The 21,751-nt window shown below is 44.9% G+C and overlaps 1 protein-coding gene across 1 annotated transcript in view; it reads right to left on the reverse strand.

Moving 5' to 3' along the window:
* RTBDN (retbindin) overlaps nucleotides 1-21,751 on the reverse strand; it is a 133,961-nt gene that overhangs the window by 21,766 nt on the left and 90,444 nt on the right. Inside the window, exons 4-5 of the mRNA XM_085654476.1 lie at nucleotides 20,610-20,738; nucleotides 5,908-6,016 (exon numbers count right to left, since the gene is read on the reverse strand). Of these exons, the coding sequence (XP_085510602.1) occupies nucleotides 5,908-6,016; nucleotides 20,610-20,738 (238 nt within the window). The remainder of the gene's footprint in view (nucleotides 1-5,907; nucleotides 6,017-20,609; nucleotides 20,739-21,751) is intronic.

A 21,751-nucleotide genomic window follows, 5' to 3' on the forward strand; every position in this document is an offset into this window, starting at 1 on the left:
CCATAGAGTACCAGGGGAAGCAACTGAGTGTGTGTTTTCTTGGAAATATTGTTTCATGGTTTTACGCAGTTGTTTCCTGATAGTCGGGACTTTCAAGTACCCCGGGTAAATTGGATAGATGCGTTTACGTCCCGTGTGCTGCGATGTGTAAGTCACTGACAAGGGAGAGTGATCAGATATTCCTCTCGGGAGGTGTGTGATCTCTGTGATTGCTGCAAGGCTTGTCGGTGATGAGAGGATATAATCTATCCTTGACAAACTTTTGTGGGCTCCAGAGTGATATGTGTATTGGCGCGTCATGGGGTGTCGTGCCCGCCAAACGTCCACGAGTCCCATAGCTTCTGTGAAGTCATGTGTGTGAGCTGATGGGTTCCCTGTGCTTAACCTTAAAGTGTATGGTACGATCATAAAACAAATAAACATTTCCAAAAGGAAAAAGAGCTCAAACTCTAACAATACCGTGATCAAACCCCCCCCCCTTTCACCCCCCCTCCCTGCCTCACTGCTAGACGGATTTCCAACTATCCGCCACCCCAACTGTGCAGGGCGCTTTAGTCCCATGAACAGTACTTGGGTGTGTGGGGAGAGGACATCCAGAGCACTCCGAACATCCCTTCACTCCAAGACGTTGAAGAGGTCAGGATATTTACTCTAAGTATGGCATCTAAATTAAAGGTGCAATCGCAGTAGTAGGTCTTTAGTTGTTCAATTCTGGACCGCCGCGGGCGATCTGAGCCGCGGCTAAGCATCTTGGCATGGGATAGGTGGAGATTCCATCTACCAGGTCCCATCACTGTCAAGTTGGCGATCACCATCCTTAGGAGGTCAGTCCTCTGTGTCCTTTTGGCGTTGGTCTTCTTCTCCTTCCCTGTGTCTCTGGCCCTGGGATGCTACTTCCGTGGAGTGGCGTTTTTGTCGCCCATTGCCGTTTTTAGATCTGCTGACCTGTCGCCAACCCTCCAGCCAGTCATGGGTGTCCTCCGGCGTCTTGAAGAACCAGGTCTTGGTGCATGCGAGTTCTCTACGTTGGAGTTCCTTCTTGACCTCAAGAAAAGACCTTCTTTGCTTGGTGACTGCCGCCGTGTAGTCTGGGAAGAAGGAGATGACAGAGTTTTTTATATGCAGAGGATGTTTGGAAGATGGCGTCCCGATCTCTGAAATTGAAGATCCTGGCCAGGATCAGTCGATGGGCTGCTCCAGGCTTTGGCTTACCCCCGGGTATTCTGTGCGCCCGTTCACCGAAAAGAAGCTGGATGGACCCCTTAGTTGGAGTTGATTCTTGATGAGGTCTTCTACGTAGAGGTCCATGGCTGGCATCCTCTTTGACTCCGGGACTCCTGTAATACGGACGTTGTTGCGTCTCGATCTGCCTTCCTGGTCGTCTAGTTTGGCTGCCATCTGGCGGTTCTTAGCTTCCAATTGTTGGACCTGTCGCTGGAGGCTGGCTGTGTCCTTCGTGAGAGACGCCATCTTGGTTTCCACTTCAGTCATTCTGGAGGTAATTTTCTGGAAGTCTGCTGGGAGGAACGATACATCCGAGGAAATGGACCCCACTGTCATTTGGACGTTCGTCAGGGCGGACATTATGCCTAGCAATGTGACTTCTGGCTGGCCTTCTGGCGCGGCACCGACCTCCGTGGGTATCCGTTGGGTGGTCGCGTCCGTCACGTCTTTGGAAAAAGCATATTTGTCTAATTTGGCTTGCTGGGTCGCTCGTGGACCCCGGACCCCCATTGGGCTCTCTCCGCGGGATTGCTGGTATTGCGCAGTACTCACCGCCGCCTGCCTCGGGACTGCTTGTCACCTTGCGGCCTGTCGGGTTTCCTGCTAAATTGTGTGGGGCCTCTGGTTGCGGTGTGGGCCGAGTTATTCCCAGCACAGTGGAGTCAGAGTCTGTGGCCAGCAGCGTTTCGTCGAGTGCTTAATTCACGGCCCCGAGCAAGGGGTTCCTTGAAATACGTGGGTCGCGAGGCCTCTCCGCTTGTATCGGCGTGGTATCGGTATGTTGCAGCTGACAGCTTAGAGTTGCGCCGGGGGATTCCGGTCTCTCTCACCCGTGCCTGTGTGTCCTTTTATGTTGTGCGGGAACTCTGCAGTTGACAATGGCGCTGGGGTGCCAGGTATTCTAGAGCCTCAGAGTGGAGTCGCTCAGTGCAGCCAGGCAGTGTCCCAGGAATTGTGCAGGATGTCTCCACCAGGGCGCGGACCCCCCACCTGGGAGTCCCAGCGCTGTAGTCTGCGCCGCTCTCCTTCCAGTAGAGTGGGCCACTAGTTGTGCGGCAAAGATGGTCCCCCGGGGGCCTCCGGTGTGCCGTGCCTCACTGCCCCCATATCTTGTGTTTTACCTGGGGGCCACAGATGTTCAGTATCCTGGCTCTGGCTGATGAAGGGGGCACCACCGGTATCTGGGCTCCGCCGGCTCTTTCCCGTGTGAAGCCGTGAGGGCCTGCCGGGCGGGGATTATGGATCGAAACTGGGCCTCTCCCAATGCCTGGAGTTTGTCGCGACGCTGGCTGGCCCCGCGGGGGCTCCCCAGGCGCTCCCCAGGCGCCCAAAGGTGTCGCACCAAGCAGCCGCCCAGGCGCAGTCCCCTCAGCAATGCGGCGCCCCCCACTTCTCACCACTGCACAGCCATCTCGTTGGGCCGGACGGGCCGCAGGTCGTCTGATCACGCGAGCCCGTGGCTCCGTGCGCAGCTGTAGGCCACTCCTCGCCTCGCGCCCGCGGATCAGCAGTACAGAGCCAGTTCCACTCTAAACTTAATCGGAATGAGCCTCCAGTGTTCCGATGCCTAGAAAAGGTCTTGGGTGATAGTTTTGTCGCGGATAAGTGTCCAGATTAATAGGGGATGATCTTGTGCTGGCCGGAGCTCAGTTAGGTTGCGGCCATTACTCTTGGCTGCAAGCCATGCCCCCTCATCCGAACTGTCTTGGTTATGGTGCACTTTCAAGCTTTTCTACCTGCTCAGCAAGGCCATGGCATTTTGGCTACGATCTGGATGTCTCCACCTGCAGCCTGGGTCTCAGTGACAGAGGTTCTGAGGCTTCTTCACCTTCTTGCCTTGTGCGTCCTGCCTGTGGAACACGGCACAGGGCATATGCGGGATCTGCAGTGGAATCTGAAGGCTGAGTGGGCTCAGACCTACAGTGGTGGCTGCACATACTACTGGACATCTGTTGTCCTTCCTGATTAATCACTTCCTCCGAGAGTAGGAAATCACATAAAAAACACAAGGATGCTGTCCACTGCTCTAGATGGCTGGTGGCATCAAATCAGGGCTTTTGGTTGTACACCAAGACAGAGACCCTACACCTCTTGCACAAATGAACAGAAGGTTTAAGAGGACAGGAAGGCATTGCACGGCCTGGCCCAGAACTGTCCATGCCTTGGATGTGGATTTCTGATGGAGATAATTAAGGAAAGCAATAAGCCACCCCTTCAAACATCATTCTATCAGTGCCCTCTGCTCCAGTGGTCCTTGTTAAAATGTGTGTGACAGCAATCACTGCCTAATCCAGGCTCACATTAGTTTGTTGGTGGTATTCAGGTTACATCCAGGAAAGCAAGAAGGGTCAGGCAGAGATTTAGGAATTATGAATATCATTTCCATCATTTTTATATCTTTTCACTCTTTGTGCCTTAAATATCATAAGCATTTTCATCTGAGCTTCCAACTAGACAGTATTAGCAAAACCGATTTTAGCTACAGCCTCATAGGGGTTTCCTGTGTGATGTTATTGAAATTTTACTGGACGGAGGTAAACAATTACTTTTTCTGTTTGGATTTAGGGTACTCACTATGTTGTTTTTCATTGAGATGCTTTTGGGCATGTTCCATTGGTTCACAAAAACCTTGCATCTGTATAGAACTGCAGCACATTGCACTACATCAGTGTGGTTACACACTGCCGCTGTAGCCTTCCATGGATCGCTGTGTTTAGAGTTTACGCCCTTCCTATGATAGCTGCTGCATTGTGGTTGTCCATCGGTGCCTGCTAAGACATTGCTGCAGGAGTTTGCTTGATTTTGCAATTTACGGCCACCCATCTTAGTACCCCACTATACCTAGAAGGAAGATAACCTGTGCTTATCTGCTGTACGAAAGAATCCTTACTGAAAAGGTCTTCCTGACGGAACCGTGGAATCACCTGTTCTGAACAGGAATAATCACACAATGGTAAGTTGAAAGTTTGAAGTCCTTTTCTCCCTGACCCAAATCTTAATTGTACCTGGTCCCTCACATCTGCTCTCATGCAGGAGATACTTACTGAAAACTAAAATGCACCTTGGCATACACCACGCCGTAAAATGGATGCAATGTATTTGAAAACCTGTCCATAGGAAAGGCCCATGGGGATGATTGGGCAGATGAAACAGTGTTAATAGTCCCTCAGCTCTGGGAGAAGGGCTACTAGTTTTCAGTTAAAAATTGAAGGAGCTGGCAACTAGGGCGGTGTACATAGCAGAAAGAATTCTTGCTTTGTGCTTACTGCATCACCCATAGGGCACACCACAGCATTGGGCCAGTTTTTCTCTAATTCAGATTTAAGTGCTGCACACAAATGAGAAACCATAGAACCAGAATGGCCATCCCTCCTTGCAGAAGAAACAGCATGTGTAGAAGATCGTCCTAGGTACAAACTTGCAAACAGTGGAACACCCTGCCCAGCAATGGAAGGACAATGAGTAACCATCTAGAAACTAAATAAAAGCATGGCTTTCATGACTAAACCTCTAGCAGACTGTGCATGATCTCCGTTAAATGCTTTAACATACTTCAAGATCGTTTATATCCAGGGGCAGTTCTTCGGCTATGGTGGGGGAGCGTCGCCCCACTGCTGCTACCCAGCAGAGGCAACAGTGAAAAATAAAATGATAATAAAATAATGTTATTATAATTTTCTTATTCACTGTTGCGTCTGCTTAGTAGCCTTGTCACAGGGCGTGGCCGGGCCATCCTGAACTTCAGGAGGAGGAGTTGTAGGCACTACTAACTGCGCATGACTGTTCAGCCAAACCGACATGTAAACTTAGAATTTCTCCGCCCGGCTGTGTTGTACAGCCGGTGGAGAAAAGCCACAGGCTCCCAGGCACTGTCTGAGTGGCCAACCAGGCCTCCCAGTGCCATCCCAGCGCTTCTCTCATGCTGGAAATACAGAAGCTCTGGGATTGGCATCTGGGAGCCTGCACAGTGTGCACCGGTCTCGAGGACTGGGAGAGAGACAAGACTGACTGGACTCAGTGTCAGGTAAGTCAAAATTTCTTTAATTTTTTATATATCGTTTTTATGTTTTTATGCCCCGCCACCCTATTATGTCCTATCGGGAGCAGCCACCAATGTTTATATCAAAGTGCTAGAGAGTTAAGTCAACAACACCGTGGATGAAGTAGAAAACAATGGGATGGCTCCCAGTTCATCCCACCACAGTGTCGGAGCCCAATCAAGTGATGCCTGATGGTAGACTATACAGACCCTTCAATGGTTCAACATGACAACAACGTCTTGACGGCAAGTGCATATATGCACCCATCTCTTACACTCCGCAACGTAAATGCTTTTCTGCTGTTGAGTCCCTACACAGCATCTCTGTTTTGTCTCTAATCCTTACTCTTCGCACTATTTTGTTTCACACAAAAGCCAGTCTGCGACCCACATGCTTTCAATTATACACTGGTAGGATAGCCAGGAAACTGAAAACCTTCAGGGCGCTCCTGTGGCCTGGTTAGAGCCATAAAGCATTCTACAAACTGTGCATATAAGTACCTACGTTTCAACAATCAAGAAAGTGCTCGAGGCCTCACAAGGTTCATGGACAACGCTATATTGATATCAGTACAGTACATTATAATAAGGAGTCCAGGCATTCTCATCCACTTCCTTCTTAATGGTTGGTCTTTGCACCTCACCTGTCCATAGCTGATGCAGTCCCCAGTACAATTGTTTCCATCTGGTCCCCACTGCCAGTCAGAGACCCAGTTGCGCGCACAGGTCAGATCATCCTTGCACGCGTCATACCTGCAATTTGAAAGAGCAAGATTTACCGTACACATGCAACAATGTGGATTACAACCTTCTCTAGAAAGAAGGTCCAGACACGTATTGACTTCAAAAGAGCCCAGAATGTTGTATTGGACAATAGTTGCTACCGCCTACATCATCGGTTATTTTTATTTCATTTTATTTCATTTTATAGCCCAGCATGTTCTGCTCCTGCTCTACGTGTGTGTGTGTCTAACCCACAGACCAGACTCCTAATCCAAAAGACCGACTCAGTCTTTCATCATCAATAAATCAATTAAATGAGCTACGTAGTTCTAAGGATGTTACTTAACTGTAACCTAATTTTTATAGCACGAAGCCCTGGATACCAACAAACCTGCTTTTAACATGTGCTGCTTCTTCGTAGCTGTCTGAGGAAAACAAGATACTAAGATCAATTTTTTTCAGTTCTTTCCATTGACTCCCTATTTTTGGTGATATTACTTTTGCTATCTGTTCCTCCCCTATAACTGTTTCTTTGGCAGAGTGTTACTTGTTGCCCAATACAAATGTGATCTGTAAATTTCCTCTGCAAAGCCATTCTTCCAACTACCAACTATATAGCAGGCAGAATTTAAAAGACACAACTCGCAAATTATGTAGCCATTGTCATTAGAAACAAGTCCTGCCTCCACTGACTTTTTTCTGTATAGTCATCAGAAACCTGATATTCAATTGTCTGTCCTCTGGAATTTGCAGATTGTTCATACTGTTATTTAGGTCTCGTTTGGACAGCGATTCGAGACATGCTGTATTAAGGTATGTACTTTGAGCTCCGCCCATTTTCCGCCCATCTTTTCACTTGGGTCCTGGTACTGTCCTGTGTAAATGGTAGCTTTTGATTTGTCAATAGGTTTACTAGTTCCTCCTTAGTACCTCCTTTTCTCCTGTTGTAACCTCCCATGAGGACTGCCCCTGTTACATGTGTTGTTAATCTATATGTTTAAATTACAGCCTGTGAGCACTATTTTCTTAAAGCACTTTCTCCTGCCTGCTGCAGGACACGCAGTCCTCCAATGCTTTTTTATTTTTTTAACCAGTGCCACATGCCCTAGCTGCAATAATGGTGTCTGCGCCTTTCTTTTCTTATTTGCGGCTCGCTGAACTCGGCTACATGCCTTTTTTTCTATTTCTTTACTTTTAGTACAATTGCGGCATGCCCTGTTTTAGCTCTAAATATCTTAAGCCAAAGCGCGGGTGCCGAGATTGCTGCAAAAGTAAATAAATAGGGGAAAAAAAAGCAGACTTTTTAGGTCTCGCCTAGCGATGCAGCACGAATGTACTGCCATCGCTTTGCGAGGCATGCACTATACACTGTAGCGTGGAAGCTTCGTGGAAGCTCCGCCCACTCACTGCCTATTGTCATTTATCTTAAATGCTGCCTTCCGATTGGTTTGAGGCTTGTTAGTCCCTCCTCAGTCATCATTTGTATCCTTCCACGGCTACTGGCCCCTTTACTCCTAACACTATTTACTTTTAGGTCTCGCCTAGCGATGCAGCACGAATGCGCTGCCATCGCTTTGCGAGGCAAGTAGTATACACTGTAGTGTGGAAGCTTCGTGGAAGCTCCACCCTCTCTCTGCCCATTGGGTTTTTGTCTTAAATCTGCCTTCTGACTGGTTTGAGGCTTGTTAGTTCCTCCTCAGTCATCATTTGTATCCCTCCACGGCTACTGTCCCCTTTACTCCTAACACTATTTTCTTCGCTGTCTTCCCCCAGCCCCCTCCCAGCCCCCTCCCTCAGTCTGTGACTTCTCGCTCCCTCTGCCCCCTCACTCCCGTTCGTGTCTTTTTGTGTCTTCAGTACAATAGGACTCGTGTAAATCACAACCTGCTTTGTTTACGTTTAGCGTGCCGGGGAGGCTGGACATTTATCATCGATAAAGAAGGAGCCGGGAGGGCAGCCCATTGTTTAGCACCTTTGCCACCGCGCCCTGCCATTGCAGTTAAAGGACACCCCTGCTGAGAGACCGGAGGCAAAAGAGTCGACCTCCGAACAATCAGCCAGTGCCGCCGGTCCGCTGAGGCAGCCGTGACCCAAAACGCCTGCTCCGAAAATCCTCACATGTTTAGTAACTCGAGGATTGCCTGCGGGAGAGGTTAGAGTGGTGGATTCACTTGGACGCAATGTTGCTCCGCATATTATGCCTCAGAGTAAAGTTGATTGATTGATTGAAACATAGACTAGGAATATGATGGAATTGAGAAATATGAAAGATAAAATACCAGTAACAACATCCATTGGTGCGCTGCGAATTGACTTTTCAATAGCACATCGGCAGCATTTTTGCTCACTGTTATCTTTGATATGCTTATGATGCTATGTCCGTGCCCTGGGATCTCTCCATATCACCAATCATTTTTACTTCTGGAACCCCAATTTTGTGAATCAACAACATCTGAAATGTTTTTTCATATGCGGTGATGTCTCCCTGCCTACAGAACACGTTGACTTCCTTGCAAGAGCAAGGTGTTTGAAAACAGCGCGAGGCCAGATGATTGTAGAGGGCCCCCTTACAGTCCATAGGGGGAAGGATGGAGGCTAAGATGTTGTTACCACACTGATGCATTGGTGTAACTTGGAACATCATGCATGCTGTGTTCATCGCACATTATTCCTCTGTGGTGTCACCCAACACAGAATTGACGGCAGAAGATTTACGCGCATATTTGAGTTAGTACTTATTCTGTGACTTAATAACACACTCAGCAAAGACCTCCACGTGCGATATTTAGCGGTATAAGCTCGCAATTACCGCGTCACTCATAACAAGCTGCTTGGATTTCAGAATGCTTGGGGTGCTGTACTGTACAGAGCTACCAGTGCAAGTTTTAATTCTGAAGTTTGTAGAATGGGTTCCATGAACCCACCGTGCAAAATGTAAGAGTGTTTGCAGGTTTGAACATTATTTAAACTGCACAATTTGTCGTATGGCTTGGAGTTCAAGCCGCTCATGCATATAGATGACTTAAATCTATACAAACGGAAAACTCTGGAGGTGTTAAAGCCAGACTTAATGTCGTTGCCAGTGCTTGTTCAACCTTGACATTCAAGCAAAGGTTAGCCAGATCTCAAACCATAACAAGTTTCGCAGATCATATTTGTTCGCAGATCATATTTCAAGTTCGGCTTGTGTCTTTCTCGAGTACAGAACACGCTTCTGTTTCAGTCTAGCTATTGCTCATGATCAGTTTCAGTTTCATACCACACTGTTCTTTACCTCCACATTCCTTTGCTGCTCCACGTCAAAGACAAAGCAACACAAGCATTTGCAAAGCTAGCTGGTCCGACTTATGCTGCTAGCCTTTTGACTTTGTCAATGCATTAGATTTGTCAATGCATATTGTTTTTTGTAAAACTTTTTTGTTTGGGACTAACAGTTACCTTAACCCCTTTCCATGGTGCCCCACTGAGAACAAATGCTCTTTTCATCCGGTTATAGCAGTTGTGTAAGGCTAAATGAGAAGAGTTAATATAACACCCAGGATAATGTGCTGCATGGCTAAATACTTTTAAGATCCTAAAGGCGAGTCTGTTGCATTGCAAACGCTTGTTTTCTATTTAATTACTTTTGACGCAATCATTGCACCTGGGCGTTAGCTTATGATGTTTGAAGCTAAAGTGTGGCATTCTGTAATTTAACAAAGGTAAATAAATAGAAGAAAAAAAGTGTGGCAGCCATTTCTTTTCCATTTGTTTACTTTTGTAGCAATGGCGGCACCCGCGCTTTAGCTTTAAACACCTTAAGCTAAAACACGGATACCGTGATTGCTTCACTAGTCAATAAATAGAAGAAGAAAATGCGTCCACACGCTTTTAAAAAATATTTTTTTACTTTTGTTACAATTGTGACACCGGCGTTTGTTTTGTTTTTTTATAGCCGTCCTGAAACCTGACTTCAAAATACTGCATCCTTTCATCACGCCCGGTTTCTTTTGCGGTTTCTGGCTACAGAAAAATTGTGTTGAACCGAATGGTTAACAAGTCCTGGAAATAAATGATAGATGCCTGCTACAGATTCACATGCTGTGCCCCTGGGCAGAGGTCGCAACGATGTATAGTGTGTAACCATTCCTCATGACCTCGAGCACCTCTGCAGTCCTCTTTAGATAGTTCTTTACGTCAAAGATATCTAAAGTAAGCTAGGTGAGTCACACGTTACAGTAAATAAATGTACACCTTTCTCCCACTTTTTATTTTCATGATATGATACTGATTTTTCCTTTTAACTCCTGCTTTTATTCAAATAGCTAAAGTTACAACCATTTACTAGTAATTGTTAGGGTCAGTCCATCACTTTATCCACCATGACTATTTTATTGTTCTTTATTTATTTACTTTTCATAAAAATATGTCCAATTCATATTATAGCAGGCCTCAAATAGTGCATATTTATCAGTTCATAATATCACAAAAATAATTTGAACGTTTATAAATCTTAACATTCCATCTCTACTCATGCTTTTTGTTATTTCAACAATCATAACTATTCATTAAAATCATTTGCCCCAAAAGCATATTCTGGGCCATGGTTTGACATCCTCATTATCTAGGACAAAAGAACTGCATCATTGTCACCGGTACACAGCACATCTACAATGTGTTTCGGTGGCCTTCTACAGCCTTTGACTACCTTCCTCAGGATGCCTTTTTCATTCACAGCCTGATATACATGTACAGCTATGGGTCTTGTTCATCCCAAGACTAGATTCAGAGTTCAAATCGAATCACCCCATCATTTGTTTTGTTGCCATTCATGCATTCTCCTCCCCAACAACAACAAATACCTCACAGGAGGCCTTCTGGCTGGTGGAGGCTTGGTAGCATTTTGGATGAAGCATTGTTTATTGTCATCTGAACTGGTGGATGTATATAAATCTAATGCTTTCTTGCAAGATGGAATCGTTTTTAAATCACAGAAGGTAGATTTCCTGTATGTTTTACTTTTAGTGCCAGGGATAGTAGCCTGTAGCATATAGGGTTACAGATTAACTCTTTGGTACAGGAAGCAGAAACAGTGTGTTGAATCATTAAATACAAAGCTGATCTTTTTTTTAAACATATAAAAAAGCAACAAAAAAAGCAATATTTTCCACATCACCCACGCACTTCCTCTTCCCACCCATCTGAGATGATACAGACATATTATCTATGATTAAACTTTCCGTTACCGTCTCTGCATCCAGATGAGGCCTCCTTCGTGTCTGTTTTCACCTCTTTACCATGGCAGTGTCACACCTCCTTCCGCTTCCATTGCATCATTTCCTAATTTCTACATCTCTAATCCACTGTTGGCCATCCACCCCACATTTTTTTGAATTTTTGGGGGCATCCTCTTACTTCATCCAGTACCTTCTCCCTTGTTCTGCATATGTCCATGCCCAATGTCCAGTCTCGGATTCTGCAGCATTTCATACTACCCCAGTTTTGGTCAATTTTCCTTTTTGCCAGCAAACACCCTAGGTTAATCTGCAATCTTTTATAGGATGTCACCTTGGTTTCACTCCATATTGACAATAGTACTAATTGAGCATGTGCTTCAGTAGTCACTCATGTGGCATCCTCCAATTTTTGTACCACCCCCTCCTCGAATGTTTGGAATTTAGGACAGTCCCATAGTGTATAAAGAAAGGTTCCCTTTTGTCCAAAGTTTCTTAAACATGTGTCCTTCCGTACTCTACATATTTTGAACAACATTGCAATGGTGTATTAAATTCTATGTAGTACATTTTAAGCTGGCTGAGGCGAAAATTGCCTTAATAGCCACATCTTTAGGGAATTGTAACATGTTTCTCCAGTTGATGTTGGCTTTTTGAGATCGGGTAATCTGGTTATGCAATATTTCTACACACTAACAAACATACAAAATAATAGGCAATCACCACAAGAACGGTGATGGATCAAACCCAGATCTGTTGACTGGGTGTGAGTGTTTGATTGGTTCTGACGCTCCGTCCATCACCACCCCCTTTTGTACCGCAATCACCACTTGGACGCCTAGCTGTCTTAAGTATAGGCTCAATTTGGAACCTCTCACAATTTTGCATTCTTTTTTATATCCGGTTGTAGAACGAATGCCATCATACCTAAAGGATACCAAGATGGTGCTGAATCTAATTAAGGATTTAGCTTTTAATTCAACTAAGGAAATCCTGATAATCCTAGCTGTAGAAACAATCCGCAGTAACAGCCTCCCGAGGCCACACTGATTGAAGAATTAGTAAGGTCAACTGATTAAAGACACATTACGAAAATTAGCTTTGCCATGAACTTACAAATAACTTGGTTTAAGAATGAGTATTACTAGAACAAGGGCAGAACCATCGACAGTTTGTGGGCACATAGTCTACCTAATCTTTTTCCATTGTTTTGTGACAAAACACTGTCTAATCAGGCTAAGGTCCCTTCAGAAAAGACATATATTTGTGGTGGTGTTAAATTGATGGTAATTTGGAGAGGTAATGTGCAGATGTCCAGAACGTAATCAAGTGGCTGAATACCATATATCAGCATCTCCACTCTACTGTTACCATTAGCTGAGTTTGTCTTTTATGGATCTGTGAATTACAGCAAAGAATGGGTGCTTCAGTGTGTGTATTATAATTAACCAACAATTCCGAATTCTTTACTCAGATTTAGTAGCTAACATTCTAGAGCCATATAGGAAAATCTGCCTTTGTTGGAACTGTGGTATCTCAATCGCCTAGACGTCCGAGAATCGTGGTACCTTGCGTGGTTTCACGGTTCCTGGGTCTCCAGAAACACCACTTGAAGCCTGCATGGGTGGACAGTGAGCTTCACTCACCTGAGGCTACTTTCCTTTGTGCTCCTGGGCTCCAGCTCCAAAATGGCAAAAACCTGCCTGAGCTACCTCCTAAATCTGCTTAACAATTTGGCCGATACAGGTTTGTGATCCTGTTTCTTTCCCTTTTCTATCATGGCTGGTGAAGTTGGCTTTTTCCATCTGAGAAGGTGGCAGCTTCTCGAGGGCACTTGCCTACCACATATGTGTGGTGACATGGGGGCTTCCGGAAACAGTCATCTGTACAACAAACAGCAGAAGACCCGGGCGGGAATACAGGTAAGCGTGCAGACTTGAACAGGTTAGGACGCCTAACAAATTTGACTGTTTCCGGCATGAATCCTGGCATAGACCTGGCTGGTGTCTTTTAGCTACAAACTCTGGAATTGGACAAGTTAAGGACTGAAAATGGAGTACGTAACCAAGCATTCTGTTCCAGGTTTTATGACCTTCCTGCCATCAGTGCTTCAACTTCTAAGTATTCTAGAGATCCATTGAGATAAGGAGTTTTGGATGGCCTGGTGGTTTAATTTGCCTTTTGTCTTGGACAATTTTCCTCTGACACAGTCAAAGTGGGGTGTCTGTTTTGTTACTTGCCCGTTGCAGTTCTGGTTTTGACAATTCCTTTAGTTGTCACAGAAGACCCTTGTTTAAACAATTGTCGCAATTTTTTGGCAAACTTCAAGATGATGTTCGAGAGACCAACCTTGAAGCTTCTGCAGTGAACACATTATGTGGGCTATCCCAGGAGAAATTCTGAGGTACTGTCATATTGTGTCATGAGTTTGCTGCTGAAAAAACCTGGATGGAACGCACTCAGATGGCCTTATTCTGGAGAGGGTTGAAGAGGAGTTAAAGGATGCGTTGGCAAGAGTTCCCAAGGCTTCTTCATTTGCTGAACTCCTTGATCAAGCTCTGATTGACCGCATACTTAAAGAAAGGAGAATGGAAAAAAGAGAGTTTCACTTCTACTCCTCTTCCCCCAGATCATAGGCAAATTTAGCCTACTAATCCTTCATCTGACGTCTGACGAACCAGTGCAGCTTGGGTCTACTAGAAGACCATTGCTCTTACACCAAAAGAGATCAAAGACATAAGTGAAGCATGTAATGTCTGATGTGCAAGCCCAAATCACCTTCTGCGTGACTACTGTTCAACTTTCAGGCCACAGGGAGAATGGCAGATTCTGTTATTTGTAAAGGAAAAGGGACAAGAAATCTACTCTCCTTAAAGTTATAACTCCTCCAGTGGGTCCAGCTCACCCTTGTTCGTGTTGGATTACATTCTTCAAGCCAATCTCGGCCAGTCCATCTCTGTTTCAGGCTTTTTAGATTTTGGAGCCGCCTGAATGTACATGGACTTGGGACTTATGCTGCGCCCAGAGATCCGTAAGTCCAGTCAGGAAGAAGTCCTCTCCGGATAATGTACTAACAACGAATGGATCTCCGTTGATGTTGGATCTGGTGACCTCCATCACTGTTCTCCTTTTAGTGTCTTTGGTCAATCATAAAGAGATGGTTGCCTTTGATATAATCCCGTCACCAAACTATTCCATTGGGCTTCAAATAAACTGGCTGTACAACATCGTCTCTCTTTTCTCCCAGTTTTTGAGATGAGAGCTATTAGGCTCCACTGGTACAAGCACTTTCTGAAAAACAATCTCATTCCACCCTAGCCCATACCTTGTCCATTCCTATGGCTTATCAAGATTTCTTGATGTGTTTCAGAAGCCTACTTCTGTGTCACTGCCTCCACATAGAGATATGAATTGTGCCATTGCTACAGTACCAGGAGCCATAATTCCCTATGGCAGAGTCTATTCTCTTTTTCCATCATGAGAAGCACGTTCTGAGAAAATATTGCAACAGCCTGCCTGTTGAGCTCAGGAACATCCACGATCTTAGGGTGTTCAAAAATCAGTTAAAAACATGGCTTTTTTAGCACTTATGTCGCATCTTTCATTTCTGATCTCCCCTGCCTAGGCTTTCGCACCGGGATCTTCCGAGTAGCCGTGCCCGCTATAAATGCTGGTTAACATAACATAACATTTGGTCGAAAACCTTTGGAATGGCCTAATTGACCCGTCGACATCCCCTCCTGGAACTCGTCTGTTCTTTGTCCCAGAGAAGTCTTAAGACCTAATAACTTGCATTCAGTACCACGGATTGAATAAGGTCACCATTGAGGACTGTTACCTGCTTCAATTCCTCATGGACATCCTTGAGTCTGTTCAGAGTGATAAACATTTCATAAAGTTAGCCCTCTATGTAGCTTACCATCTGCCTTAGATAAAGAAGGGTGAAAAGTGGAAGTCTGCCTTTTGGACATAGCTATTGATTCATGCCCTTTGAGTTTACTAATGCTCAAGCAGTTTTCAAGCGATTCATTAATAGCATATTCTCTGATGTCCTGAATCAGTTTCTTGTGTTGTATCAATACTTCATCCTGATCTTCTCTGCTTTCCTTCCTGAACATCAAATCCATGTTTATTACGTCCTTCTACGTCCTTGGGAAAATCATCTATCTTGTACAGCACAGAAGTGCAAGTTTAGGAGGACAAAAGTAGCGTATTTGGAGCATCACCTCTCTGAGAGGCGATACTTCATGGACCCGCTTAAGATCTCTGCCATCTTGGACTCGCAGACGCTCAAGTCCATCAAAGAGACCTAGAGTTTCTTAGGACTGGCTAACTTTTATAGAGAGTTCATAAAAAGCTTTGCTGACATAAGTAGCCACGTACCTGCCACTTTAAGAAAGGAGAACTAACTAAACATTTTTCTTGGGCTCTTAAAGCCCAGGGGGTCTTTGTCAGTCTCAAGAAGGCTTTTATCTAAGCTTCTATTTTCAGTCCCACAGATACATCTAGAATCTTTATTGTGGTTACTGATGCTTTAAATTTTGATTTACAGTGGTGCTACTTCAGCTTCAGGAGGAAGGCAGCCAGTGTTTTTTTTATTTCTCCCATGTCCTGAATTCATGTGAGCAACAGTTTTCAGTTCTGGAGCATGAGCTCTTGGCCCTCATGTATGTTTATAGAGGGGCAGCATCTTTTAATGGGAACAGTTGAACCTTTTGAGATTTGGTCAGACCATCAAAACCTCTAGTTTATGCAGAACATGCAATTCAGAAACAGCAGACAAGCTCACTGAGCCTATTTGCTTTCTCAGTATGAAATCTATGTTACTCTCCTCCCTGACAAAGAGAACGTTCTTGCTGATGTCTCGTCTAGAAGGAACAATTTGGTTAAGGATTCTGAGACTCCTATCCTTTTGCTTCCTGACAAAGTTGTCTGTCTGGTAAGGTCCATTTTACAGTATGTGAGAGATGCTCATGCTGAGATCTCTCTGGAAGACAATGATGCTCTGCAGAGTCAAGTACCTTTGCCCTAGCACCAAAATCTAATTTTTTTTTCATCAGGTCTTGTTGATCCCTGCTAAGGTCCTTCAAACTGATGTTCTGGGATTGGGTCTCAACATTGCAGTAGCAGGTCATCACAGGGTTAAGTCAGCCTTGGAACTAGTCCTACATTCCTCCTAGTGGCCTACTGTTGACAATGATGTATAGCTTAATGTTAAGTCCTGTCAAATTTGTGACCAATCCAAGGCAGTCAACAATGAGCCTTTTGGCTTTCCCCAGCCTTTGCCTGTTTCACATGATTTCCACTGACTCTATTGTGGACTTACCCCCATCGGCAGAATACAAAGTGATCATGATCAATGTAGGCCTCTTTTAAAAAATGACTCACTTTTCTTTGTTTAAAAGGCTTCTGTCTGCCAGCATGATGGCAGGGGAATTTTCGAATATATTCCACCTGCATGGGATCCTCAACACTAATTTCAGACAAAGCTTGCAATACATTTCTAGGTTTTGGCACTCAATTTGCTCTATCTGTGGTACCCATCAAGTTCTGTTCTTAGGTTACCATCTACAATCTAATGGACTGACTGGGAGGGTCAACCAGAGTCTTCAACAGTATCTGAGGTGTTTCTGCAATGCCACTCAAAACAACTGGTCAACATTTTGAACCGTAGCAGAGTTTTCGCATAACAACTCTGTTTAGACTGCTACAAAACCTCTCCATTCTGGGTTCCCGTCCTCTTTCCTTTCCATCTTCTCTATTGTCCACTCCTCCTGAAACTGCTGCTGCTGATTTCCTATCAACAGTGGCTGAGGCGGAGGAGTGTCGCCCCACTGCTTTTAGCAGTAGAAATGTAGGAAAAATAAAATGATAATAACTGGACATTATTATAATTTTATTTGTTCCTGCATCTTTGACAGGCGGGGCTGCTCTGCTCTCAGAGCAGGGAAAGGAGTGGTGGCACTCTGTAAAGTGCGCATGACTGTTTGACCGGCCCTTTTGGGCCGGCCAAACAGTCATGCGCACTTTGCATGTTCCCCATGCAGGCTGCATTACAGCCTGCATGGAGAACATGCCCAGGCCCCCATTCCCCATCTGAGCATCGAACCACAGCGCTCAGACCAATAACACAACGCTGCATTGCAGCGTTGTGATTGGTCAGGGGAGCCTGGCTGCTTCCTCTTCCGGCTGGAGGGGAGGGACGATGATGAGGGATGACGCGGAGCGGCGCGAGAAGTTAAAACATTTTTTTATCTCCCCCTCCTCTTTCCCGCCCGCCTCGCCACCCCCGATCCATGCCAGCCGCTACTGCTTATAGAGCCTTGACTCTGAAAGAAAAGCGATTGCCTGGAATTTGCAAGATTCTAAAACTGCTATGAAGGCTAGAACTGATAGATTAAGAAGACCATCCTAAACCTTAAGGTGGGAGAGAAAGTTTGGCTGTATTCCAGAGACATGCCCACTAAAAAATTACCAGTCCGTGTTTGCCCTTGATTTCTTTTTTTGGTCCCTTTGTAATAACCAAACAAATCATTCCTGTTGCCTTTTGGCTTCTTCTTCCTAACTCTTGGAAGATTCACCCTCCTTTTCACATCACTCATATGAAGCCTTTTGTGCCTTATACTGTTCATCTGCGTTCTCCTCCCCTCTCCTGTATTAGTAGATGAAAAACTAGAGTACAAAGTTAATGAGATCTGTGTTTCCTATATTTTCAGATGCTGCTTATATTTCTTTATTCACCGGAAGGACTATCCTGCTAGTCAGTGTCTTCGGGTCCTGCTTTTTCAGTCCATGCCTCTAGGTTGATTTGTCAGTTGTTCTGGCCTTTCCTGCTACGCCTGGGGCCCTAGGGGGTGTATTCTGTTGCAAATGGGGTGTCTCAGCCACCTGGGTGTCCCAAGAATCGCAGTACCATGCGCGGTTCCTCTGTTACTGGGTCCCAGGAAACACCTCATAAAGCACTCAGCTGCGGTCTGTGAGTTTTACCCACCTGCGGCTACCTTTACTCGTGCACCTGGGCTTCGTGCTGTTGCTTCTTACTCTTCTAGCTCCAAAATACAAATCATCTGCCTGAGGATTTGCAACTGTCTTTTAAAGCTGCTATTTCGGTTCAGGTTTTTGTTCCCGTTTTTCCCTTTTCCATTTTGGCTGTTTCTTTCTTGATTCCTTTCTGGTTTTCTTATTCCTGTGGTGCGATGTTTGATGTCATTTCCTTTTCCTGTTCTCTTACTATAGAAAGGCTTCAGTCTGATTGGAGGGTATGTCGGCACAAAGCGATGTTCCTTCTCTTGTTTCCTGTGTGGATTGAGGCGTTTTATATGTTCTAGTTGTGAGACCTCACTGTGTAATACACTCACAAAACTGTCTCTGGTCCAGTCAGGCTCATTTGTAAAACTGTTGCTCAAACCTGTGTAGCTGTGTCTTAGAACAACAAGGCTTAAACAAAGGAACTAGTGTAAAGCATTTAGACCAAACAACAGAACAAGAAAGTCATGCAAAATCTTACACTAATTTATAAAAAATAGAGTATATTTTTATAAATTTTGAAACACCAAGATTATCAAAATCCTCTGGAGGTTTCCGGAGATATAGGTTTTCAAGTAACACACAAATCTCAGCCTTAGTCCAAAGTGCAAACAAACACGTAACTGTAAAGTTTGGAAACTTTTGAAAAGTTTTAAAGAGTTGTGTTTAACTACTCTGGCCTGGAGTGGATGACCAATTTCGGCAAGGAGATGGTCAGGGGTGCCAAAGAGGAGTATTAGGACAGTTACCTGGTCACTCAAGTAGTCTCAAGTCTAGGATCTGAGGTTCAGGGTGCCATATTTATGCCCAGAAAGTGCCTTGAGGAATGATGCGGTCACTAGCCAATGGGCTATCAGGATCCCTATAGCCTTATGACGACTTCCAGCTATGTGTGGCATCTAGCAATCCCACAGTGGTCAATTCTGCCCACTATTTCTGAACCATTCCTTAGCACTGAAGAGTTTGGCAGCCGATCCTAGAGGTGTGACTACCTGGGATCTACACAGCAATGGAAAAACACAGTTTCACAACTGGTTTTCCCTCTCTGTTCCAGTCGCCAGCCCATCTACCTGAACAAAGTGAAGGAGTTCATTTTACCATGTTGTTCAGGCCAATGCAATAGCCTAAAAAAATGCAACAAGTGTCCCTGCATCTGCTGCTTCAAGGCAAGTAGTAAGTACCAGGAGGATAACGGGTATAATAGGCCTATATCATCTGAGTGTGCACGATGCTGCTCTTTCCATTCGTGGTCCATGATGAATTCCTTCACTTACACACAAGCGGTGTGTGGGCTTTTTTTTGACACATTTGTTTTTACCTGAATATTAAGGACCATTTGTCTGATGGTATCCACTACCCATATTTTTCCAAGGCACTGTACTTTTGGATGCAAATTTATTTTTGAAACTTTTAGATGTGCATTCAGACATGTGCGACATAGACCTTGAAAAAGTGTGGTAGGACGAAACGTGTTAGCTGTAGAAACAACATACTCTTCTTTTGGTTTCTCTGTGCACCAAAATATAGCTTTGTAATAAGCCTAACTACGTTTGTCTACTGAACTTCATTGCAATATTATCATTCTGTGTGCTCCGTTGCCATATTTTGCTCAGTGTTAGTACTTTAGGTGCACACGAACGAGGCCTGATTTATGAGGTGGAATGGAGGACAAGTAACTGATGGGTAAAGACTTTCACCTCACAGCTTCCATGAGCCATCTGTATTGTGTCTAGGATAGGAGATTGAAAGTGCACCTTTATGACATTAAGTATCTTAAATTTCAGAGTAATTGTTGCATCTCCTCCATAGAGCCTTTTTACTTTTTGTAGAGTGTTATCAAACAATAATGTAGTACATATCCATGTTATATCAGACAGAGGATTGTTATCGGAACCTTTAGCCATTGGACTGAGACCACAAATTATCCCATGATTCCCAAGGAGAGCTTCCATATGCAACACTAAGGAAGGTTTACATTTGCACCATGCATCTTGAAGTCAGTCCTTCCTCCACAGCTGCCACCCAAAAGATGCAGGAATGTCAGTAAAAAAGATGAGGCAGGCAACCTGCTGTAGATTGCTTGGGAAGGAGCCAGGTATATAGGACTGCAGTATGAAAGTGTTTACATCTGTGGCACAGTGATGCTATGAGCTGCATATGCAGTTGGTAAAAAATGTGAGCTGCATATTTATTTGGCACAATGGCGTGCCGGACTCTCTATATATTTTGTATTGTAATGAGGTTAGCTTCATGTTCAGTTGACCCAACAATGGCTGGAGCTGTCTGTGGTTTAGTATCAGGCACCAGAGGTTAAAGACTTTGACCTTAGGTCCTGGGCGATCTTAGAAACCCCCCTTGAAGCTCCCTCTTTGGATGGTACTCACCATTCATCACAGAAGTGCAGGCACAGTGGTACACCCATGATGGCTGTCGGGCGTTGAGGGTGTGGCCAGCGGGCCACCTGAGGTGAGCAACGATAGAAGCATTCGACACGCCTTAGGAAACCTTCGCACCTGTGTGGTGGAGAGAAGATTTTGTTGTGTAAATAGTACACAGCTTCAGTAATTCAAATGAGTATATAATTGGGAGATAAAGAATTGGTAGCCACCTTGAAGCCTCTAACAATGCATACACCAAGCCATTGTAGTCCCATAGCATATACCCAAGAAACCTGAATTGCACACACTAAGCTACAATAGTCTTACAGAAATCTGACACCACCTGCGCCATGCCAACTTTGACCTGAAGAAACCTGACACTCTATACACTTTGCCTACTTAGACCCACTAAAAGCTGACACTGCACACACCTTGGCAACTTAAACCTTGAGAAAATGTACACTGCACATCACACACCACGCCAGCTTAGACTCCCAGAAACTTGACATTATGTACACCATGAAAGGGTAGACCAACAGAAACGTGAAGCTGCATACACCTTGGCAACTTAGACCAACAGATACCGTACACTCATCTTGAGTAAGGCTAGGTAGATGGGAGAACTTTTTTTATAGGACATAGGATTACTACGTGCTCACAGACTTTGTTGCATTTACCTTTCCTTTAGCTCCTGGTCTGCCCTGGTTGTCACCGTTTGCGGAGAGGGAGCTAAAGGCTTTACTTTATTCTATATTACTGCAGCGGCTTCCATTTTAGGTCGGTCAGAAGTCCAGTGGTTCTCTGTTCAGTGTCTGCTCCCTATATAACGTCAGCCTGGCATGGACACGAGCTAAAGGTGTGCCAAGGCAAGACTGTCTGCACCCGAAAGTCGCCAGCCGGCAGGTGCCCTGCACCTTTTACCATTGAGGTATGTCCCTATGATCTGCTATACCAATAATGAGCTTAAAACCTTAAGGATCTGGCAGACTATCTTCAATGTGCTCCCCAGTTTCATGTCATGAATGTGGATTCTCTTGCATTACCAACTTTGGGACCTGGGCATCTAGTGATAGGGAAGGCCCTAACCTAGAATCTGTGCGGTCATATGAAGTAAAGACCTCTCTTCCCAGGACTCAAGATTTCCTAAA

This window comes from Triturus cristatus, chromosome 4_1 (genome assembly GCF_964204655.1).
Source record: "Triturus cristatus chromosome 4_1, aTriCri1.1, whole genome shotgun sequence".
NCBI lineage: Eukaryota > Metazoa > Chordata > Amphibia > Caudata > Salamandridae > Triturus > Triturus cristatus.